The sequence below is a fragment of the Ursus maritimus genome, unplaced genomic scaffold, assembly GCF_017311325.1.
Source record: "Ursus maritimus isolate PB19 unplaced genomic scaffold, ASM1731132v1 scaffold_12, whole genome shotgun sequence".
Lineage (NCBI taxonomy): Eukaryota > Metazoa > Chordata > Mammalia > Carnivora > Ursidae > Ursus > Ursus maritimus.
In genome coordinates, this window is record NW_024423564.1 from 6844855 (window position 1) to 6869910 (window position 25056).

At 38.5% G+C, this 25056-nt stretch overlaps 2 protein-coding genes across 4 annotated transcripts in view; one reads left to right on the forward strand and one right to left on the reverse strand.

Moving 5' to 3' along the window:
• WDR3 (WD repeat domain 3) overlaps window positions 1-6241 on the reverse strand; it is a 30166-nt gene extending 23925 nt beyond the window's left edge. Inside the window, exons 1-3 of one of the 2 annotated variants that reach the window (XM_040626854.1) lie at window positions 6182-6241; window positions 3116-3317; window positions 1715-1924 (exon numbers count right to left, since the gene is read on the reverse strand). In XM_040626854.1, coding sequence (XP_040482788.1) covers window positions 1715-1924; window positions 3116-3286 — 381 coding nt within the window. In that variant the 5' untranslated portion in view covers window positions 3287-3317; window positions 6182-6241. Of the gene's footprint in view, window positions 1-1714; window positions 1925-3115; window positions 3318-5898 lie in introns of both variants that reach the window. The other variant, XM_040626853.1, reaches the window with a different exon arrangement.
• An 82-nt stretch (window positions 6242-6323) lies between these two features.
• Window positions 6324-25056, forward strand: part of GDAP2 (ganglioside induced differentiation associated protein 2) — a 69771-nt gene continuing 51038 nt past the window's right edge. The window contains exons 1-5 of one of the 2 annotated variants that reach the window (XM_040626855.1): window positions 6324-6511; window positions 10727-10912; window positions 14852-15094; window positions 16335-16474; window positions 24900-25053. In XM_040626855.1, the coding sequence (XP_040482789.1) occupies window positions 14919-15094; window positions 16335-16474; window positions 24900-25053 (470 nt within the window). In that variant the 5' untranslated portion in view covers window positions 6324-6511; window positions 10727-10912; window positions 14852-14918. The remainder of the gene's footprint in view (window positions 6512-10726; window positions 10913-14851; window positions 15095-16334; window positions 16475-24899; window positions 25054-25056) is intronic. The other variant, XM_008710372.2, reaches the window with a different exon arrangement.

Consider the following 25056-nt stretch of genomic DNA (forward strand, 5'->3'; position numbering starts at 1 on the left):
ACCATGACAAGGTGATCTCTTTAAATTGCACCAATCTATAGGTCTACCAGGGATATGAATGACAAGGCCAGTTTTCCCATCTCCTCAGCTCTGGATATTATTAGTTTCTCAAAAACCACTGGTGACGTCAGAAGTTACAAATGTTGTCTCAGTAGTTACTGGATTTACATTTCTGAATACTAATGAGAAATTCTGTCCATGCTCTGTGGTGATTACTGGCCACACGTACCTCTCGTGAAATGCTAAGTCCTGTCCTTCGTCTTCCTTTGGGTCTTACTTTTTGTTTGATTGTTTGTAAGTTATTAAGAGATGAAGGATATTAATCCTTTTTATATTGAAAATATTAAATACTTCCACTTTTTCAGTGTCCTTTAACTTTTTTCCAGTTTCACTGAGAAATAATTGACATATATCGCTGTGTAAGTCTAAGGCGTACATACAGCATCATGGCCACAACAAGTTTAGCTAACATCCATCTTCTCATATAAACAGAACAAAAAGAAAGACTAAAAACAATTCCTCCTTGTGAGAAGAACTTCTGAAACTTATTCTTAACAAGTTTCCTATTTCTTTTAAATGTACAAATATTTTACATCTAAATATTCAAATCTATCACTCTTTTCCTTTATAATATCTTTCTTTGCTGATATGCTTGTCTACCTTGGGATCAGATAAATACTTACTTCTAGTTTACTTAAAATATCTTCAATATGTAAGTCTTTAATCTGTGACTCATTTTGGTAGATGGCATAAAGATTTAACTTAAAACTTCCCTCTACATACTTAGCCAATTGTCTGAGCACTGTTTTAAAAGTAATTCATCATTTTCATATACACCAGAAACATCATCTCTGGAATATAATTAGAAATAGGAAAGTAGATTTGTGTCTGGGATTCACATTTGGTTGCAATAATCTACCTATTTTGTGCTGATAGCAGATTAGTTTAACACATTTTAATTATGACTTCATAATGCATTTTAACATGAGACCTCCTATAAAAAATATCTAACTGAAAAAAAAATCTGCAGCCCTCTTTTATTATTCCTCTTTCCAAATTTCTGATGTTTTTGATTCATTTGTTTTCCATATACCCTTTTAAATAATTTGATCATGTTATTAAAACAACAATAACAACAACACCTTTTTGAGACACTTATTTACATTGCTGTAACTATATAAATTAACTAGAAAACACTAGCATCTTTGTCTTCCCTTTCAAGAACATGGTTTGTATCTCTGTTCAGGTCTTCTGTTACATTCTTCTGTACAGTTTCATAGTATTTTTCTGTCACTTAATATACTATTGTAAATGGAATCTTTTACATTGTATTTTCTAACTGAAGACTGAAACATAGGAAAGCTACCAATTTTTATGGCAGAGAATGACTGTTTTGTCTCTCCTTGTCCCATCTGTTTTTTCCCCTACTGCACTGTTTTGAGTAGCACTTCTACAATGGTGTTCTCTAATAGTTATCAGAGGCATCCTCATCTTGTTCCTATACCTAATAGGCTTTTAGCAGAGAATGTGACAGGCAACAAAATGAACCTCCCAATTCATACACATCCTCCTCCCTCCATTTCTACCACTTATACTATTTTGTACACCGAAGACCCACTGTTTCACCCAATAGTTTTTGTGAACAACCTCCTTCAGCATAAGCCTTATATTCCTTTACTAGATTAAAATCTGGGCACCTAATTCAAGGTCTCACCTTGGACCCAGATGCCAGCCTGCCTCCTAGCTGATCATACTTCAGGGAAGTGATGGCTGCTTTGTGTCCATTGAAGGTCACATTTCCTTCCCCACTCAGGAGACTGAAGATTCGGATAGACCCATCCTCATAACCAACAGCTAAGTGCAGCCCATCTGGGGAGGGACACAAGCAAGTGACTTCTTGCTTAAGCCCCTGAAGGATGAGGATCTGAAATCACAAGAATCATAAACAATGTACAGGTAGAGTTAAGCATGTCATCAAATGAAAAGTGTGGGAATAATCAGGGACAGTAAAATTAAAAGCATCAATAATTCCATATCATTCTTATGAATAATAAAGAAATTCTGCAGTCCATCTCAAGTTCTTTCATATAGGAATTATTATTTGTAGAGGGCAATGAAACATTCAAGAAGGGGTAAAATTATTTTTTCCAAAGCTCTACATGAGCATAGTTTATGTACAAAAATTTCCCAAGCAATAAATTACTAAGTCCTTATCCAAATGACATTCCATAAAGATTTATAAATACCTCCTTGCTTTAACTGAGCTCCATTTTGAAAGAAACCGATCTGTATGGCACTAGGGTGCTACATGGTTTATCCCCAAGAAACTGGCTGGCAACAAGTATCAAAGTATTAACCTCTTGGGAGTCACAAGAGTGGCCTGGTAAGATCAAGATGCCTGTATTTGGTGTGGTAGAAGTGGTAGGCTTAGGGAACTCAGTGACACAAAGTATCAAAGCCTAGTTTAACAAACTTGGGCCTCCTCTGTATCAGTAAAAAAAGGTTCTGCCAACACAGCTGAGTATTAAAATGCCTACTGTTTTTTTTTTTTTTTATTTTTTTTTTTAAGATTTTATTTATTTATTCGACAGAGATAGAGACAGCCAGCGAGAGAGGGAACACAAGCAGGGGGAGTGGGAGAGGAAGAAGCAGGCTCATAGCAGAAGAGCCTGATGTGGGGCTCGATCCCATAACGCCGGGATCACGCCCTGAGCCGAAGGCAGACGCTTAACCGCTGTGCCACCCAGGCGCCCCAAAATGCCTACTGTTTTATAACTGGTTTTGAGGAAAGGTAGAAGAACTTGAAAAATAAGGAATTGGTAGAGAAAACCAAACACGTTGGGAATTGTGATTACAAATAATTACCTGTAAATACTACAAATGGATACATAAGAGATAAGCTCCTATTTGGTCGTGGTTTTCAGAATTCAGTGCAGAAGAACACAAGAGAATCTGATACTTGGCTACCTGGACTCAAAGAAGAAAGATTTCTCTTCCAGGGGCACATATATATAAAAAAAAATCTGTGCATGATAAATCAGAGCTCTCCCACTTCTGCCTCTCTATCCTCAAATACCTATACATCAGTCATCAACCTAGTTGATCTCTGGCTTACCTTCTCTCCTTTTCTTAAGTCCCAGATGAAAACATGTTCGCAGGCTGGTACTGCCACATAGCGTCCTTTTTCACCACGAAGTGTCACAAAGACAATATTACCTTTTTGGCTGCCAATAAGGCCAAAGACTGCACTGGCAACATAGCGTAGGTACTGCTTCGTGAGCCCCATGTTCAAACGTCTGATACCGCAAGTGAGGCAGCTGTGCACACACACAAAGAAAAGTCAGTGCATTGGGTGCCTTGGTTCTGAGAGGCTAGCAAACACCACCATTTATCATGTGGTGAAAGCATGTAACTTGTGACTTCTTAACTTTACTTACTCTGAATAAAGCACTGACATAAGTACCTGGACATCATCATTTTGTATTTGCTGTTGACTCAACACGTAAGCCCTCATTCCTCAAGTTTCAAACTGGTCACCTTGTCGTGCCTACCTCACAAGTAACTGACATATGACCTTAGTGCAGCTAAACAATTCACTTCTGTTCATTCAACCACCATCAAAGTTTTTACACTGAGATTGACAGACTGAGTCGGAAAATATTTACAATGAACAATTACTGTAATCCTACTACCTAGACAAGCGCTGTTTTAGACACTAGAGATAGGGTGATGAGTAAAATAAAATCCCTAACCTCATGGCACACATCTGGCACAGTGGTTCTCAAACTCTAGTATGCATCTGAATCACCTGAGGGCTTATGAAAACAGACTGCTGGGAACCATGTCCACCAAACCTCCCCAGGACCTACTCTGATTCAGTAGGTATGAGGTGGGACCCAAGATTTTTCTTTCTAAGAAGTTCCCAAGTGGTGCTGTGCTTGTGTGGTTCCTCACTTGGCAAACTACAGTTCTAGTACATGTAGGTCCTTCTTTGATTTCCAAATCAGGTCAGCTACCTACCCTTGGCACAGAAAAATGATACAGCAACATGGCACATTATTTTTGAAAGATGACTTAGTTTTCACCCTAAATCAAATTCACTGAAAATACTGGTTATAGATAAAAGAGACAACAAGTGAAGGAGACACTAAGTCAAGACTGTCTGGTCTTGATATGGAAGAATGAAAAGTGCCCCAAACACCCATGCAACTTAAAAAAAACACAATACTAGACAGAAGTTACACCCTTTTTTGGGAAGCTGATTTTTGCTGTTGCTTTGTACATTTAGTTTAACTCTACAGGGTCCATTTCTGATTACACTCTGTTTTAGCCTACCTTAACAGAAAAATATTCAATGTCAATTCTTTTTAATATTTCCTTTTAGTAATCACTCATTTTTCCTCTCCTAAGAACCAACAAAAGCCAGTTAAAAATCAAGGAAAGAATATTAACATGGTGATAATGCTGTTAGCCTAGGTCATTTGATCAATTCTTCCCCAATTCCTTATTCCTCCAGCCCCTTAACTATAGTTGCTCCTCTTGGTAGTCTTTGGCCATCTATCAATTCTTTCCACAGTATTTTCCTTGGAGACTTCATATAGCACACCTAGGCCTAGGGACACCTACATCTCTATTTCTAGTCCTGTCCACATACACGAATACAAATGATAAAATTCCAAAAACTTTCATGAGATATCCATCCAAATACCTTGCAGCATCATACTGAACATGGGTAAAACCGAACCTACCTTGCTTCCTGAACCCCTCATTTTTTCCTTATTCTAAGACACACAATCCCCCTTGCCATTCAGGCTCATAACCTTGTAGCAAACTTTGGCTCATTAATAAAAAATATTATTATAGCAGCCAAGACTTAAAGAGCACTTACTATATGGCAATACATTAAATGTATACACCTGAGTAAACATGCGCAGTTGTTAAATTACATACAGCAATTGAGTTAATCAAAAGGCTTAATATATGCAAAGCACTTAGAGAAGCATCCAGGGATGCCTGGGTGGCTCAGTCCATTGGGCCCCGGACTTTTGTTTCCATTGGGGTCATGATCTCAGGGTCATCAGATTGAGCCCCAGGCTTCAAGCTCATGGGGGGTGGGGGTGGGGGGCTCTGCTTGAAATTCTTTCTCTGCCCCTCTCCCTGTTCATGCTCTCTCTAAAACAAAAATTTTTTAAAAAAAGCATCTAGAATATTGTAAATATAAGGATAAAAAAATTATTCACAGTAACCTTACAAACTAGGTACTATTCTTACCTCCATTTTACAGACAAGGAAATTAAGCAAAGAGATGTGAAATAACTAGCCCAAAGTCATATACCCAGTTTTAAGTGCTAAAGACAGGTTCCAATCCAGTCAAATTCCAAAATTTCTTCTTTTAACCACTAAGCTAAACTGCTTCTTTTTGCTTTTGTCCTTTCTTTTGTCTGAAACTTCCACATAACTCATCGGTTTTCTGAAGTAGGATTCTTTTCTCTCTTTCCACTACTTTCTGTTCCAGCTCTTTATCACTGGGTTCTCGTCAGCTTAGTTGGTTTCCTCCCTTGTCCTGCCACCTTGCTTTCTTCATATTGTTCCTCTCACCTAGAATAACGTGCACTGTCATGTTAACCTATTTTATTAAATCGGTGTCATCCTCTGAGGCCCACTTTTTTCGAGGCTAGACCATTCTCGCAGACTTTTCTATTGCCTCAATATTTAAACTATCTTCCATACAATTTGGCACTAGTCCTTTGTGTCTCACGAGCACGGATCTCACCACCTTTTGGAGAGAGGTCACGACTTAACCTTCCTCTGAGAACTACCATCCCTGCTTCCTACCTACGGAGCCCCAAAACATATTGCTTCTATGATGCACTGAAGGGTCGGGGCGTAGTAACAGACCTGTCAGACGTCCCTAACCCGAGTCTTCAATCAGGCAGAGTGAGGGGGTGCTCCGCACACCGATCATGCTGCCTGAGCATCCTCCGGAGACCGGGTGCACGCACCAGCCCCGGGCGTTTGCAGGCAGCCGCAAGGGACGGTAGGTTCCCAGTCGCCACCCTAGCAACCGGCCGCAAATGCCCCCGCCTCATCTGCTGCTGGCGCCAAGGAGGCCTCAGCCAGGACCACGCAACTCCGAGCCGCTAGCGAAGGCGATCGAAAGCCGAGCCCCTACAGTACTCACCTTCACCTCCACGAGGCTCCAGGCCGCCTGGACCCGCCCACGGGACTTACCCCTTCCGGGTCCGCTTCGGGACCCACTTCCGCCCGGCATTCCTTTTGCCTTCAAGGAGGAAATGACGTAGGCGGGCTCTGGTTGGTGAGGACCGCCCGGTAGCGGAAGTCAGTGTTTCGCCACTCAAAGCTCTTGCAGCTGGTCACTCCAGCCTCCTGGGACTTTGACTCGCCTGACCGCCGAGCTCCTGGCCCGGGGTGTCGGGGGATGCCGCTCGGACGCTTTCTACGAGGAGCTTAACCCGCCCTGCTGCCGCCCGGATGGGACCGCCGGAGTGCTGTGAGAAGCGGGACTGGAAGCGGGGCGGGGAGGGAAGGCGGGGTGGAGCGGGCTGGGGGCGCGGCGGAAGGCTCTCGGACTCGGCCCGGGCCGTGGGTGCGGGCAGAGAGGGTTAGTGCTGTCCGCTCTCTGGAAGAATGAGCCTGCCGCCTCTTCCCCAGAGGTTAGTCGGGCTTCTCTGGCCCGCGGCGCTGTCGGAGACGACGTGTCGAAGAAAAGAGAGAGGGTAGGCGGACCTGGGCACCAGGGACAGGGGTGCTGTAGCTCACTGGGGATGTACGCGCCCTAATGCAGGTGAGATGGGGCGTCTGGGACCTTTGGGGGTCACAGTCCCAGGGTCGAATGTATGTTGCCGCTCCTGTGGACCCGGCATTCCGCAAACTGAGAGCAGCTCGAGTCAGGGATGGGTAAGGCGCTAAGCCTAAGATGCTGAGTCGTCTGGATCCCCGCAGTCCCTGGAGTGACATTGGTCTGGCTTTGTGTTTCCGCTCCCTGGCCACTTGAGGAGGAAGTGACCAGGGCTGACTCCTCCTTGCTTGGTAATTGAGGTTTAGGTGGTCTGTCACCAGGTAGAAACTAGCTTTTCCTCTTGCAGCCCTGTCCGCTTCTATTCTTGGGCTGTACAGAAATGTTAAAAAATGATGTGGAAAATTAAAGCTAAGGTATAGCTGTACAAAAGAAATAAGCCTCTGCCTTCACTTATTGAACAAGATATCTGCAGCCAACCTAGAAATTAGACTTTTATCTAAATTACCTGGTTATTTTCAGACGTTCCTTGAGTTCTTAAGATATGCGCAGCCAGTCTTCCATAGTCAAGAAAATTACAGTAGTAGCAAATGGATATGATGAGACTGTACATAGATGTTGTAGGGGTTTTGAAACAAGATTACTGTGGGTTGGATGAATGAGAAGGGAGGAAATTGTGGCAACAGACATTTCAATAAGTTTCATGGGGAAGGGAGCATTTAGGTGGGTGTGTATGGTTAATATCTTTCATAGGAGATGTGCATTATATTATTACAGGGAAAAATGTGTTCTTCAGTAGAAAACTGCATAATCTAGATTCTATCTAGAAAGCTATTCTAAGAAAGCTATTTTACAACTCTGTGAACTATAGATAACTAGTGTCAGTACTAAATAATTTTTGTCTATAGACATGCAGATTCTGTCCTCTTAGAGATTCAGTGGAAGTTGCCTTCTTGTACGTTCACTTAAATATTCCTGATCTATTAATGTGTTCAATTTGGGGATTCCTTTTTGGGATTCCTTTTATCTGTCACCTGACGGGTTCTCTTTTGAATTAAATAAAATTTTGAACACATTTTCATATTTGAATGAGTCATGATTTTATTTTAAAAAATCCTTTTAATGTTATGAAATATTATGGGAAGGGACAATCACAAATGGAAAAAATAATTTATTTTAATAAGAGTTGGTGTAAGAGCAACTGTGTGCTAAGATAATGCATCTGATAAAATTCCTAAATCATACAGTTTTCAAAGAGTATAACCCTAATTTCTAATTTAAATTTCAAATTGTTCAATGTAGTAATACTTTTAATTAAGATGTAGTAAACTTCTTTTAATGTGAAGGTGGTACACAAACTCACCATTGGAACGTGTGCTTTGGATGTCTTTGAATGACCATATTAAATTTTTCTGGGCCATTGATACCACTTAGAAATATTTTTGTTATGCTGTATTTATTGTTGACATATCTAACTGCTTCTGTTTGTTTTTCCACCTAAGTAACTTAAAAAAAAGCTTATTTCCATTTGCATAGAATGATTTTTAAATATTATAATAGATTTGGTGTTGGGATGGAGGTATTATACACCAATATCTAATGTGCCCTGAAGTTTTAAATATTGAAATACAAGGCATAAAGAATAGTAAACCTTAATTTATCTCTTTATACTTTTATCCAGGCCTTTCTAATCAATGTAAGCATTTTGAAGAACAAGCAAACAGATTTAAAGTTCCTGTTTTTCTCTTTTAAATGATACCATTTTCCTTTTATCCAGACAAAAACCAGGTTACGCCAAGACCATGATCCAGGGTATTCTGTCTGATTCTGCCTAATCTTGAACAATAAAAATCTAACCTCTCTAGCCAATCCAGTTACTCATATAAAGCATTGTTTAGAGGACTTCTTAAACTAAAAGATTGCAAGATTTGTTTTTTAAAAAAATGAGCACTTAACCTAAACGTTGACAGTATTTGAGAAAAAAGGCAAGCCGCAGGGTAATGAGAATGGTTTATACTCATTATGCGTTTGAATTATAAAGGATATATAGAGAGTTCTCTTTGTCTTTAGGTCTTCATTTATGAAGATACTGAAGGTAATCCTTAACGTAGGATGGCCAAGGAAATAGATATGATCCATTCTGGAATCTTCTGTTTGTCTCATGTAGACTTTTTGATCCTGGACATAGATGTCTTGCCTCAGGAGCCTTTAATACTAAGGTTTAGTGTTGCTTATGAACCTGCTCAAAGTACAGAACTGATCAACTGATAGTGGAAAGTCTTGCTTTACTATAGATTACTGTAGCCTTCCCCCCTCCCTCAACTGAGCACTCTGTGTTCTTTCTATCACTGGGATTCATATTCTGAGTCTGGGAACCTTCTCAAATTTATTTGCAACTCTGTGCTTGTATGAGCTCGTCATGTGCTCACGTTTTGGGTGGTAAAAAGGTCTTGACCCCTTATGTGATTCTCAAAGGGATCTGTGACCCCAAGAATGTTAAGAACCACTATACCTTAAGCATTAGGGATCAGATTTTCCTGCGTAGCTTGGCTTTGCTGTGTTGGAGAAGAAGGGAGATTTAAATCTCTTTTTGGTGAGAAGAATCAATTGCACCTTAGAGATGGAGCCGAAAAAGAGTTTACCCTTTATTAAATGTCATGACACTTTCTATATAATGCCATTAAACTTTGAGAGCTCTGAACTGTATTTATTACTCATTAAGTACCCAATATCTTATGGGTCACAATGACTTTTAAGATGTGGGAAGAAGGTCCAACAAATTATATGGACAAGATATGATTAGAGATATAGGAGAACCACCAGTAGTGTACTGTCAAAGAAGATAATAGAATTTCAGAGAAAGAATAATCAATAGTTAATGCAACAAAAATTTGATTAGTTCCTGGATTGACATTTGGTCAGTCGTAGTTAGACCTTGAAAGAGCAGTTTTAGCATTGTTAACAGAGACGGAAGCAAAATTGCAATAGGTTGAATAAATGGGAGAAAAGGAAATAGAGCTGCAAAACAGATTATGCTTATAAAGTTAAGTGGTGGAATGAGGAGTTTCATTGGTGTCTGAAGAAGAAATGGGATAGGAAATTTTTTTTTGAGAATAGGAGGACCAAGGGGAAGGAGAGAGCAGATATTGTGAAGGGAGAGATACGACATTCTCTTACAGGAGAGCTGGTGAAGTGGAGTAAAATGCATAAATGAAGATAGTTTGGCCGGCTTTAACGTGTGGCTCCCAGATGTGCCCTAACCTGTAAAACTCTTCTACTTTTCGTCTCAACTGTCAGTTTGTGGAAGAGACATTCTCTGCTTCTCCAAATCTAAATTAGCTTTCCACCTTGTTCTTCTTTACAGAACACTTCCCATAGATTTTAACTATGTATTTATTTCTGTGATTATGTATATTTGTGTGCCTGTCTCTTCCGTTAGTGTCTCCTCACCTAACAATGCTTGAATAATTTAATTCCTGGAACAAATAAGCATTTATTATCTTGCAATTTCTATGGGTCAGGAATTCAGTAGCAGCTTAGTTGTGCGGTTCTGGCTCATGAGGGTTTCTTATGAGGTTGCAGTCAGGATGTCAACTGGGCTGAAGTCATTTGAAGCCCAACTAAGGCTGGAAGATCCAAGGTGATGCCTTCACTTGCCTGGCTATTGACGCTGGTTGTTGGCAGGAACCCTCAGCTTCTTCCCATGGGGCCTTTCACAGGCTGCTCGAGTGTCCCACATCATGCAAGCTAATTTCCCCAGAGCAAGCACTCCAAGAAAGAGCACAATATCTTTTATGACTCATCCTTGGAAGTCATACTGTCATTTCTACAGTATCCTGTTGGTTACATGGGTCAGCCCTGTTCATTATAGGAGGCAGCTATACGGGGGCATAGATATCAGGAAGCAGATATCATTGAAGGAAATATTGGAGGATTTTTTTTTAAAGATTTTATTTATTTATTTGACAGAGACAGACAGCCAGTGAGAGAGAAGACAAGCAAGGGGAGTGGGACAAGAAGAAGCAGGCTTCCAGCGGAGGAGCCTGATGTGGGGCTCGATCCTGGAACCGGGATCATGCCCTGAGCCGAAGGCAGACGCTCAACGACTGTGCCACCCAGGCGCCCTTGGAGGATGTTAACCACAGATGCTATGTGGTATAGCATAGAGAGTCACCTAAGAATTATTAAAACAGTTTCCTAATAGTGTTGATGGAGAGCCCAGCTGACATTGGAAAACATATGTCTTGGCAGCAAACAGGATAATTACTGATTGTTTGGTTTTTTGTTTTTTTTTCTAGTAGCATAAGAGCAGAATTAGAGAAAACAGATGTTGGATTGATCTAGGTGTTAGGGATTAACAAATCATTTCAAGGGCAAACATTGAGATAAGTGTATCTTAATTCAGCAATTTGTGTTTGGTTTTTGGTGTTCATTATAGTCTTTGACAGCAAATGTTTTAGTCTCTGCCACACATGAAGACATATCTTTATCTCAACAGCAGTGCAGGTGACTTTCACTTTGGCTCTCAGAAAGTCGTAACAACTTTTATTGTGCCTTGCTTTGTGCCAGATTACATCATTTATTTTTTTTTATTTTATTTTTTTTAAAGATTTTATTTATTTATTTGACAGAGAAACAACAGCAAGAGAGGGAACACAAGCAGGGGGAGTGGGAGAGGAAGAAGCAGGCTTCCAGCGGAGGAGCCTGATGTGGCGCTCGATCCCATAACACCGGGATCACGCCCTGAGCCGAAGGCAGACGTTTAACGACTGCGCTACCCAGGCGCCCCCAGATTATATCATTTAATCCTCACAATAACCCTAAGAGTGTATTACCCTTTTTTTTGAAATAAGGAAACCCTGGCTTATAGTCAAGAGTAACATAGCTGTTAGGTCCTAGACCTAAACTCAGGCCTGCTGATAACAGAACCCAAGCTCTCACATTGCACCACCCTACCTCTCTCTCACAGTATAATTGCATGTGGAAATATTCATCTCAAAATACTGAAGAAGCCAGATTCAAAATTGTACATACATTATGATTTCACCTATCCTAGAAAAAGATAGGAACTCCATTAAAATTTGGGAGTTTTTCCTTTCTTAACTTTTTTTTTTTCTTAAGCGCTCTATAAGTGAGTTTTACGTAGAAAGAAAAGTTATTTTAAGGAAGTAATTTTGTCCTGAAAGTTAGCACTCGAGTTTGCAAAATGAAAACTAAGTTTAATGTTTAATGGAATTTCTTATATTATAGTTAAGAAGTTTTAGCATGGGGCGCCTCGGTGTCTCAATTACTTAAGTGTCAGCCTTTGGCCCAGGTCATGATCCCAGGATCCTGGGATCGAGTCCCACACCGGGCTTTCTGCTTAGCAGGAGTCTGTTTCTCCCTCTCCCGCTCCCCACTGCTTGTGCTCTCTTTTTCATGCTCTCTCTCTCAAATAAATAAAATCTTAAAAAAAAAAAAAAAAAAGAAATTTTAGCATGAGTCATTGTCCTCAAAAATCTGTGAATAATTTTTTAAAGTATGAATTTCTGCAAAGTATCATTCCATTGAGTTTCAGGCAGTTCAGCCATGGAAAATGAATGTAGTCTCTATTTGTCCTCTATTCAGCTTGTCTATCTCAGGTTTGAATACTTTTTAACAGATCAACAGATCTCACGGTTGCCTCCAGTTTTAAAGCCAATTGGATGGACTAAATATCAACTTCTAGATAAATTAGTTTCTTTATTTCAAAATAATTTCAAAGGAGTATTTTGTATCAAATAAGAATAATCCTTTTATACAGTTTTATCATGGTGTAATTTCTAAGGCCTTTCAGAAATTGTTAAATAAATGATGGCATTTCCTATTCCACAATGCTGGTACAGGAATTAACATATTGTGCCTGATCCATGGTTCATTCCACTTGGTATCTCACATTTCTTAGCAAGAAACACCAAGAAATTAGATGTAGAAAGGCATGTTTGTTCTCCTTGCCTCTAACAACAAACATCAGGAGCACACAGAAAAACTTTTCTAACAAGAAGTTCACATGGCAGTTTTCACTCCGTGATCATGTGTCTGCTCAGTGTTACCAGTGACCTCTACCTTACCAAACCCACTAATTAATCCTTAGTCCTGTTACTCAGCATTTCAGTAGCATTTACCCTAACTGATCCTTCTCAGGCACTCCTCAAAATACTTTCTTCCCTTTGCTTTTACGCTGCCATACTTTCCTGGTGTTCCTTCCTGTCTTACCAATCTTCTTTATCTCATTTTTTTGACTCATCCTCTGTCCAGCCTGTAAATTTTGCCTTAGGGACTCAGTCCACCAATCTCTTTTCTCCATTTGCATTGTGTGTCTTGTTAATCATGTCCAGTTCCCTTAGCCTTAAATACCATCCACAGGCTGAGTCTTCCATATTTATGTCTCTAGCCCAACCTCTCCTCTGAGCTCTAGCCTCACATAGCTAATTGCATGTCTGACATCAATACGTGACTGAATGAGGGGCATCTCAAACTTCACACGTGCAAAAACACGTGAGGAAGAATGACCTTGCTTGTCACTCTGCCATACAACTTACTCCAGCCTTCCCCTTCCCTATAAATAGAATTAACATCTACTCAGTTAAGAAATCTAGGAGTTACCTTTGATTCTGTTCTTTTCCCTCACTCTTCATATTCATTTAGCAAGTCTTGTTCACTGTACCTTCAAAATACTTTCCAAATTCAGTCATTTCTCATCACCTTCGTCACCAGCTCATCTAAATCACTGCAGCCATTTTTTACTGGTCTCTGGTTGTACTCTCACCCCCACTGGATTTCACTGTAGCTAGAGTAATCTGACCAAGTGTTACTTACATTAAATCATTCCCTCTATCAAGATCCTCTAACAGCTTCCCCCCGTATTTACAATAAGACCAAACCTTCTTATCATGGCTTACACACTGCATCATCCAGCCTTTCCCTCTCCCATCAACCTCATCACCTACCACTCATTACCTAGCTTACTCAGTTCTAACCAGATCAGTTTCCTCGCCCTTCCCAGAATACACCAAGTTCCTGCCTGCCCTTTGGGCCTTTTCTCTTACTATTTCCTCTGCCTGAAACACTCTGCAGGGCTTCACATGGCCTGATCTCTCACTTTATTTAGCTCTCTCCTCAGGTACCACCTTTTTTCTCATAATACTTATTGCTTCCAGTCATTCCATTGGATACCTGCTTGCTTGTTTGGTTATTGTTTATCATCTACTCTCCAGGAAGCAGAAGCTCAGTAAGTGCATGGACTTGCTGTGTTATGCACCAGTGTATCCCCAGTGCCTAGAGCAGTACCTGACACGTACTAGATGCTTACAAAGATTTGTGAATGAATTAATCTACATTTTATTGAAACAGCTGTCTGACTTCTTGGCAAAATTAATATCCTTACTTCTCTTTGTAATACTTGATACTGTGTGTCTTCCAACATCCTCCCCTTCCAGTTTGTGTATTTCCGTACAGCCAACATCCTACTCTATCAGTGTCTCATACCATATCTTATAATTGTCCAGTCCGGTTAATTCTTCCTTTGTTGCCTCTCAAATCCATGCCTTCTTCTCCTTCAGCTTCTCCTACTAAGTTAAACTTCTATTATCTCTTACTACTTGATTGCAGGAACCTCCCAGCTTCTCAGTGATAATTGAGTAAGATCTTATCTCCATATTATCATTTGACTGAACTCTTTACTTCATATGACTGAGCTCTTTAAATTGTCCAGATTATTTATCTTTTTATCTGTTGCAGCACCTAGCAAGCTCCCCTCCCCCAATAGCAGACATTCAGTGAATGTTGAATGAATTGTCCTGTGTTTCTGGAAAGTAGAACTGGTGCGCCATGTGATTATTTTAATGGCTGTGATTCTTTGAAAAGAATTTGTGCTGAAATAATCCCCCTTTCTTCCTGTTTTAGAGAAACCATAGCAATTCTTTGTTGTATATTGGTTTTTATGGAGTATTTTAAGCAACTAATCACACAATGTCCTATTAGAGCATTTCACAGTAGAGATTTGTTTTTTGATCTAATAGAAGTAAAGTAGTATCTGTACTTCTCTATTAAAACAGTTCTTTCTTTTCTTTTAAGCTAAAGTCTGCAGTGAATATTGAATTGCTGAGGAATTTGGGGAAAGACAAGCTGAAGTTCCCATTCCATGGATCCCTTGGGTGCACCTTCCCAGTTTGTGGATGTGGATACACTACCAAGCTGGGGCGACTCATGGGAAGATGAATTAAATACTTCTGATACTGCACCTGAAACGTTTCAGGAAGACACTATTAGATCACCTTTTCTTTACAATAAGGATATCAACGGGAAAGTGGTTCTTTGGTAATTCTTTGATTAAATCTTATCATGGTACAATAATACTCTCATAATTTCTTCTAAACTCTTTTTTGTAAGCCCTAGCATTGTTGAAATATTGTTTTGCTTATACTTAGAGTTTTATTGAGGTATAATTGACATATAATAAACTGTACATTTTTAAAGTGTACAGTTTGGTGAATTTTGACATGTATGTATCCATGAAGCTGCTCTCTCACTTTGATCACCACAATCAAGATAGTTAATATATTTATCACCTCCAAAAGTATTTCTTTGTGTTCCTTTGTAATCCATTCTGCCTCCTGCCCCTTCCCAATTCCACATCCCTGAGCAACCGTTGATCTTTCTGTCACTGTAGATTAGTTTGCATTTTCCAGAGTTTTATATAAATGGAATCATGTACTCTTTTTTTATTCTGGCCTCTTTCATTCAGCATAATTATTTGGAAGTTCATCTATGTTGTTGCATCTGTTAGTAATAATACCTTTTAAAAAAAAAGCTTTATTGAGATATAATTCGTATATCATACAGTTCAGCAGTTTAAATTGGGTAAGTCCGTGGTTTTTTTGTGTATTCACAAAGTTGTATAACTATCACCACAGTCAATTTTAAAACATTTCATCACCCCAAAGTCCTGTACCCATTAGCAGTCATTCCCCATTTCCCCCATCTCTCAGATGCAGCCAACCACTAATCTACTTTCTTTGTGTATAGATTTGTATCTTCTGGACGTTTCATGTAAATGGAATCAATTTTGACTTAGTATAACATTTTGAAGGTTCATCCATGTTGGAGTATGGATCAGTATTTCATTCCTTTCCATGGCCAAATAATATTCTATTGTACCGATCACATTCATCAGTTTATCAGTTCATCAGTTGATAGACATTTGGGTTGTTTCTACTTTTGGCTATCATAAGTAACGCTGCTGTTGTATACTCTTGAAACCAACCACTTCAGCTGTATAAGCATTCTATTACAGTGAAAGAGATACAGAAGCAGCAAAGGAGTAACATGAGGGTTCTGTGGGTTTCAGGGTTGTAGTATTTGCATTGAAGATCTAAGATGCCAGATTAGCCTCCGTGAGTCCAGAACTACTTTTCTACTATCGCTTAAGCTTATGAGCTACCAAAACCAATGTTGTGAGGGGAGTGAGGATAGAATGTTTTGAAAGAATTAGCTGTTAGCTTTCTTACCTCCCTCCTCTTCCCCACACTTGTTCTTTATTTGTTTATCATTTCCTTAGGAAAGGAGATGTGGCATTACTGAACTGTACAGCCATTGTGAATACCAGCAATGAAAATCTCACAGATAAGAACCCTGTGTCAGAGAGTATCTTCATGCTCGCAGGACCTGATTTGAAGGAGGACCTCCAGAAACTTAAGGGTGAGTGAGATTTCTTAGGTGTATTATTGTTTAGGAAACGTTTATTTTTGATATTTGAAGAAGCATATTTTACATTTAGTGAGAAAAGTAGATGTAGCTGTTTTGTTGTTGTTTAAACTTCATAAACACAGATTTTGAAAACCCCACATCGTTAGAAGCAGGACACTGAGACTTTACTCTTAGTAAATTCCTTTGTCATGTTCTTGAATTTGAAAATGACAGTCATTGTAGCCAGTTAAATATTTGGTAGCGTTTTCTTGGCTGTATAGTTTTCTTGCACTAATAAGCCTCGTGAAACAACTATCCTTTCTCTAAACTGAAAATTTTTATCATGATTTGTTCCATTCACCTCAGAATTGGCCAGTCTCCTCATGATACATATTCCCAGCCTGTAGTACTTCTCTTTGGGGCTCTTATCACAATTGTAATTTCATAAATTGTTGACCTGATGACAATGTTCCCATTAAACTTTGGCCTCCGTGAGGACAGAGGCTGTATGTCTTATTGGTCTCCATGGGCCCTGTAACAAGAATAGTGGAGGCATTCTTTAAGTAGCTGATGAATGACTAGAAATTCTCTGGGATTTTAATTAACTAGACTCAGTGGTGTTAATATCTCATTTCTACTGAAAACACTGACATTTTTAGATTATATCACTAGAAATATAGCATCATAGAGGAGGGTAATTTGTTATCAGCTTAAAATAGACTATTATGTCTATAAGATGTTTTCTGTAAGATTCATGGTATCCACAAAGAAAAACCTATAATAGATATATAAAACATAAAGGAATTAAAGCATACCAGTAAGAAAAATAAATCACAAAGGAAGACAGCAAGAGAGGAACCAAGGAACTTAAAAAAAAACCAGGAAGCAATTAACAAAAGGGCCGTAGTAATTCCGTACCTAGCAATAATTACTTTAAGTATAAAAGGACTAATTTCTCCGATCAAAAGACATAAAGTGGTTGTTGGATAAAAAAACAGATCCAACAGTATAGTGTCTACAAGAGATTGACTTTAGCGTTAATGACACACACAGGCTGAAAGTGAAGGGATGGTAAAAGATAATCTGTGTAAATGGAAACCAAAAGAGAGCAGGAGTGACTATACTTAGGCCAGATAAAATATACTGTCAGTCAAAATTGGTCACAAGAGATAGAGAGGGTCACTATATGGTGGTAAAGGGGTCAGTTCATCAGTGATGTAACAGTCGTAAATATGTATGTACCCAGTGTTGAAGCACCTAAATATTTAAGGCAAATATTGATTGGCCTAAATGGAGAAACAGACAGCAATACAGTAATAGTTGGGAAGCACAGAATACCACTTTCAACACTGGATAGATCATCCGGACAAAATTTATGAGTAAACAGAGGGCCTGAATTATACTATAGACCAAATGGACCTAATAGACGTTTACAGAACATTCCATCCAACAGCACCAAATACACATTTTTCTCAAGTGCACACAGAACATCCTCCGGGATAGATCATATATTGGGCCACAAATCAAATTTAAGAAGATTGAAATCATATCAGGTATCTTTTCTGATTTCACAATGGTGTGAAACTAGAAATCAGTAATAGGAAAATTAAAAAATTCACAAGTACGTGGAAATTACAATACATTTCTGAATAATCAGTGGGTCAAGAAGAAATCAAAAGGGAAATCAAAGTATCTCAAAAGAAATGAAAATACAATATACCAAAATTTATGGGATGCACAAAAATAGTTCGAAGAGAGAAAAGAAGGGTCTCAAATAAACATCCTAACTTCAAACCTCAAGGAATTAGAAAATAAAGAATAATCTAAGCCCAGAATTAGCAGAGGGGAGGAAATAATAAAGTGTAGAGCAGAAATTTAAAAAAATAGAGACTAAAAAGAATTTGGAAAAAAATCAATGAAAAAAGAATTGATTTTTAAAAAGATAAAATTGACAGACCTTTAGCTAGACTAACCAAGAAAAAACAGTCAAAATTATAAATGAATGAGGCAGTATTATTACAGCTGACACCACAGAAATACAAAAGATCATGGGCGACTGCTATGAACAATTATATGCCAACATGTTGGATAACCTAGAAGAAACGGATAAATTCCTAGAAACATACAGCCTGCCAAGACTACATATCGTGAAGAAACAGAAAATCTAAGCAGATCAAAAGGAGTAAGGAGATTGAATCAGTAATCAAAAACCTCCCAACAAAGACAGGCCTAGGACTTGAGGGCTTCACTGCTGAATTCTATCATACATTTAAAAAGAAAACAATTTCCCTCAAATTTTTCCCAAGAATTAAAGAGGAAAGAACACTTCTAAACTCATTTTACAAGACTAACATCACCCTAATACCAAAGCCAGGTAAAGACACTGCAAGAAAACTACAGTCCTATATCCCTGATGAACATAGATGCAAAAATTTTCAACAAAATACTAGCAAACCAGATTCAACAACACATTAAAAGGATCATACACCACACTTTCTTTATCCGTTTATCTATCTAATCTATCTATACATAGATATATATACACATACACACAATGGGATATTATTCAGCCTTAAGAGAGAAGAAAATCCTCCCATTTGTGATAACATGCATAGTACTTGATGGTATTATGTATGCTAAGTGAAATACGACAGACAAATATTACATGACCTCACTTATACGTGGAACCTAAAAAAAAGCTGAAGTTATAGAGACAGGAGAACGATGGTTGCCAGAGAGTAAGGGAAATGAGGTGTTGGTCAAAGGAAAAACATTTCCAGCTATAACATGATTAAGTTCTGAGGATGTAATGTACAACATGGTGATTATAATTAACAGTACTGTGTTATATACTTGAGAGTTGCTAAGAAAGTAGATCTTAAATGTTCTCATTAAAAGAAAAAGGTTGTTATTTGAAGTGGTAAATGTGTTAACTAACCGTATTGTGGTGATTATTTCTCAGTGTATACACATCAAATCATCATGTTAGACACTTTAAACTTATACAGTGTTACGTGTTGATTATGCCTCAATAAAGCTGGTGGGGGTGGGGGGGGAAGAAACACAGCATTAAAGTCAAGAATGGCTGTCCTTTATTCTATTTTGGTAGGACCTGTAATATACAGTCAGTATTCATCTTATTTTTATTACTACTTTTTAAGAGTGATGATAAACTGGGGTATACCTAAAAGAAAATGATTAGCATGGTATACACTGGAAACCATATCATTTGAAGGTATAGTTTAAAGGGCTAGGGTTGGCATAGAGAAGATTTGAGGGAAACATCGTTTTCCTCAAACACTTGAAAAAGGTTCATACTGAAGAGAATGAGAGAGAATCTTACTGTGTTCCTAGAGTCCTTGGTGGAAAGATACATAAAACTTCCATTTCAGTTCATTTAGAGAAAATTTTCTAAGAAATAGAGCTTCCTAAAAATGGAATGGGCAGATTTGGCCTATTATATCCAAATTAAAAAAAAATGTGTGTGTGTATCTCAGTCTTATATACAGTCTTTGAATTTAGGAATTTTATGAATGTAAATCTGTGTGGGGATGTTGTTTTAGTAAAGAATGTGTGATAAGAGAGAGATTGATAAATGATGTTCAGCTTTAGAGTCAAAATAGCATCTGGTAATTCGCCTACTTGTTTCTGGGCAAGAATACATGTAATTAAGTACTTAAGTATTAGATACTTAAGTAGCTTAAGTATTTCCATGTGCAAAATGAGAAAAATACTTTCTTCTCCCATCAGGATCACTGTATAGTTTTTGCTCCTTAAATGTTCCATCACTTGGTACTTAAATACGGAGGTTTGTTAAGGTGGAAGTACTTACACTACATTTTTTGATTGCTCTGTTCTCTTAATGAATAGGACTCTTTGCTATAAGTATTAAGACAGCTTTTGTGTTTCTTACTATGGATGTTGGGATTTAGAGAGAAGTAAGTGAAGTTGAAAAGTCCTAACTGATCTTTAAGGCTCAGATATATTCGGGTTCTCATTGCAGCAGATGCTTCAGCAGAGGATGTGGTCAGGGATAAAAGACACGCTGGACAGAGTTAACAGCTGGAGTGAGCTCAAACTTAGTAAATTTGTATTTGTTTTACAGGAATTAAAAGTACTCTCAGGACTGTGTTTAACTGTTCATAATGATTCAGGATTTGGGCTTTAGGTTAGAAGAAATCTGGCCCTAGAAAGAACAAATGAAGAATGGGAGGCAATGCAGCAGTACTTAGCCTAAATCTAGTCTCCAGCGTTCTGAGTTTTGGTTAACAATTATTAAAGGAAAGCAGGGATTCCCAAAACTAGAGTATCCTGAACACTTAACAATTCTTTTCTGTTTCTGTAGTCTGTCCTCAGAGATCTTCAGGATCAATTCTGCGGACTGCCCAAATACATGTTTGCTTGCTTGCTTTATTTTTTTATATATATCATTTCTTTTGAATAATTGTTTTCTACTTGCAGAAACAATAAATGTAAATTGTAGAAATTATATGCACAGAAGCTACAAAATAAATGAAAACTTAACATTTCCACCACAGAAAGATCACCAGTACTAGTACTATAGTACGTATTCTTCTCGATCTTTCTGTAGGTATATGCATACATTCTTAAAATATTTTGTTACCAGCATAAAATAATTATATGTATATAGTCCTTATCTACAATAAGATAATTGTACACATACTGTTCTGCTGTCTGCTTTCTTCAGCAAATGAATTCCACATTTGGCTTCAGAAATTACTTCATCTAATACCAAACCATAGTTTAAATTTCCAGTTGACCCTGAAATGCCCTCTGCAGCTAGTTTGTCCAAACCAATATCCAATCCAGGGTCACACATTACATCTAATTGTTGTACCTTTAAAAAATTTTTTTCATCCAACTCAGTTCCCTTTTTAAGACACTGACTTGTTGAGTGAACTAGGTAGGCCAAGATGTTTTCCAAGATGGCCCGCCTTCTGGATTTATCTCATTACTCTGAGGTGCCATTTGGTTTCTTGCATTATACCATATATCTCCTATAACCTGGAAGTTATATCTAATGGAATCAGGTTTGGCTTAAGCGTTCCATAGGTGATGTTGTATTGTGTACTTAATGTGTCATATTGGAAAATGTATAAAATCTGATTGACCCACTACTGGACCATTACTGACACTAAGATAGCTCTCTGGTGTAGAGTGATGACAGCTTGATTCTTCTATTTATAACAGTTGTTTTACTCTTTGTGACTGGAAAGTAATCACTATGGGGTTATTTAAGTTCTGTGAATGTCTAGTTCTCTGTCACACTTTCACATAATGGTTTTAGCAACTATTTATAGTCCTTGTCTGAGTCAGTAATTTCATTAAGATTGTGAAGTATTTTTTAAAACCTGTCATTATATCCATGGTTACTAGCTAACATTCCTGTAGAGTTGAGTCTTTCCTCAATAACTGACATGTGGTTACTCTGAATTACAGTTTCTTTAAGAGGGCAGGGTAAATGCTTACTTCTTTCAATTACCATTTTTCAAATTAAAGAATTGGTTTAATAGCTGCCTCTAATGGTGCCAAATGAGGTTTTTCTGCCTTTCTCTTTTTTGAGTGCAGTTTGTGCTTATGGCTTTTCATGGATCAACGTATATGTGGTTTTATTTTTTATTTATTTATTTTTTTAAAAGATTTTATTTATTTATTTGACAGAGAATGACAGCCAGCAAGAGAGGGAACACAGGCAGGGTCAGTGGGAGAGGAAGAAGCAGGCTCCCAGTGGAGGAGCCTGATGTGGGGCTCGATCCCAGAACACTGGGATCACACCCTGAGCCGAAGGCAGACGCTTAACGACTGAGCCACCCAGGCGCCCCAACGTATATGTGGTTTTAAAAGTCAAAGAATTTTATGTCTAGATGTACAGAGGGAAGCAATAGTTCTCTGCCTTTCCCTTCCCTGGCTTGATTCCTGTTTTCCAGGGGCATATACTTTCAAACCTTCAAGTTCCTTATTTTATTTACCTTCTATTTCCAAATATATGTTATAACTACTATATTGAATTTTCCTCCTATCTGTTGACTTCTTATTGTGGAAATTAAAGATTAAACTCTTGTTCATCCACTCCCCTCTTTTACGTATACATAAAATACTCACATTTATTCCTCTTCACCACGTTCCCAAATTGGCCTGTCAAATTTTTATTAAATCCACATTCAGCATTAACATTGTGACTGAATAAATGTTACTTACCACTGATTACAAAACTGGTTAGTGATCTTTTTGTACAACTATTTTCCTCTAAGTTGTTGATGTGATTATTTAATTTTCTAATTGATTAACTTATCGATTCAACCCCAGACTTTTAAATAACAACTGTAAACCTCTCAATAAAGTAAAAACTTCTGTTTATCTTTCAGCTCCATTTTTTTCTTGATAAGTCCCCTCCTGGAATCCCCATTCTCTCTCCTCTCTAGACTGTTCTGTATGCCTGCTTACAGTTAACATCCTAAGAAATCCTTTTTTCTATTTAGGGGATTGGATCCCCTCATTTTCTAGTTCTCATGCCTTACTCTTCTGTGATGTACTCCTTAATTTTTGTGAGTAAATCTACCAGGAGATTCCTGAGAATGGATGGGGGCAAAATTGCTGAGATCTTCTACCTTCATACTTAATTGGAAGTTTGGTTGGAAATGAAATCTAAGTTGGTAATCGTTTTCCAGGTTTTTGAAGGCATTGCTCCAGTTTTTATTATTGCTCTTGAAAAATCAGATGCTATTCTTATTCCTGATTCTTTTGTATGTTACTGGTTTTTTTTCTGGAAACTTTATGATCTCATCTTATTTTGGGTGTTCTCAATTTCACAGTGAGGTGCCTTGCTGTGGTTTGGGTATTCTGTGGACTCCTTGGTCTAGAAACTTATCTTTCAGTTCCAGAAAATTTCTTGTTTTATTTCTTTCCTAATTTCCTTCCCTCTGTATTATCTGTTCTCTCTTTGAAGAAATTCTGTTGATGTCGTACCTCCTTGTTTAATCTCCCAGTTTTCATGTCTTACCTTTTATTTTCCAGCTTTTTATTTTCTGGAAGATTTCCTCAACTTTAGCTTTTACCCATCTATTGAACTTTTTGTTCCTGCTATCATGTTTTTCACTTGGCTATAAATTATATAAGCACCTTTTCCTGCTCTGAATGTTTCTTTCTTACAACATTCTAGTTTTGTTTCAGAGGTACTGTATCTTCTCTTACCTCTCTGACAGTAGTAATTATGGTATTGGGAGTTGCATTCTCTCTTTTTTAAGCATTGCTTTGACCCCGTGTGGTCAGAGGCTTTGCTCACTTCCTGGTGATCCTTGAGTGTCAGTGTGTCAGTTGTATTTACAAGGGAGGAACTGAGAAAGTGAAGGGAAGCTTTGTGTGCGTGAGCAAAAGTTACTGCTTGGTGGATCTAGAAGCAGAGGATGAGGAGGAGCCCTGTTGTTTTGTTGGGGAACCTGCCTTAGTTGTCACAGTCTGTGAGTCCTTTGGTACAGGCCTCTTAGTTTCCTGCAAAGGAATCTTTCAGGGGTGTAAGTGTGGGCGTCTGTGTTTCAGAAGCCAATTAGGAGCAGAGGGCTAGAGCTATCACTGTTGAGTGTAACACTTTAACTAAATCTTTACCCTCTTTTCAGCCATGCCTGGGGTTTCTGGAGGCCAGAAACTCTAGTTCACCATCTCCAGAGAGTAAACCTTCCTGCTGCTATGGTGATAAAGAAATCATCACCTTGCTGTGGTGGCTGGGGAAAGGGTTGTTGCAGATTTGACCGTTTCTGTGCAAACTTAACTCAGCCTCCTCTTTTTAGTCCCACTTTGTATTATAGCTTTTAGAAGTACGTAGGCCTCCAATTTTTGAGCCTTTACTGTTCTATTATAGTAACAACAACAACAAGAATAATAGATAATGCATGTATGTGCTTTGCATGTATTAACTCATTAACTCATTTGCATGAACTAAGTACTAGTAGTATTCCCATTAAATAGGAAATTGAGGCATGGAGAGGCCAAGCACCCGCCCAGGTAGCACAGCAGGAAGGTGGTAGACTTAAGATTTGAATCAAAGCAGTCTATCTTGAATCCAACACTGCCTTTCAGTACAACCAGCTTGCTTCGTTTTGGTGACCCCATTTCTACGAGCAGTTAGGTTTCTCTGCTTGCTAAATCAGTTATTTCTAGGCCACTGACTTTCTGCCTTCCAGAATTTTGATGATGCCTATCTGCTTCATGTCCTTTCCCATTCTCTTTGTCTCTGTTTTTTATACCTATTGTATTGCTTCACTGTCATTTTGGGAACAGAGATAAATGATTGTGTTCAACCCATATTTTTAATTGAAATTTCTCAAAATTCTTACTACTTTTCTGTTTTATGCCTTGTTTTGTTGACTTTTTCTTTTTTTTCTAACACCTCCATGACTTATGTATGCTCCATTGTTCCCAGGTTGCCGGACAGGTGAAGCAAAATTGACAAAAGGATTTAATCTAGCTGCCCGGTTCATCATTCACACAGTGGGACCTAAATACAAGAGCCGCTATCGCACAGCTGCTGAGAGTTCCCTGTACAGCTGCTACAGAAACGTGCTTCAGCTGGCCAAGTA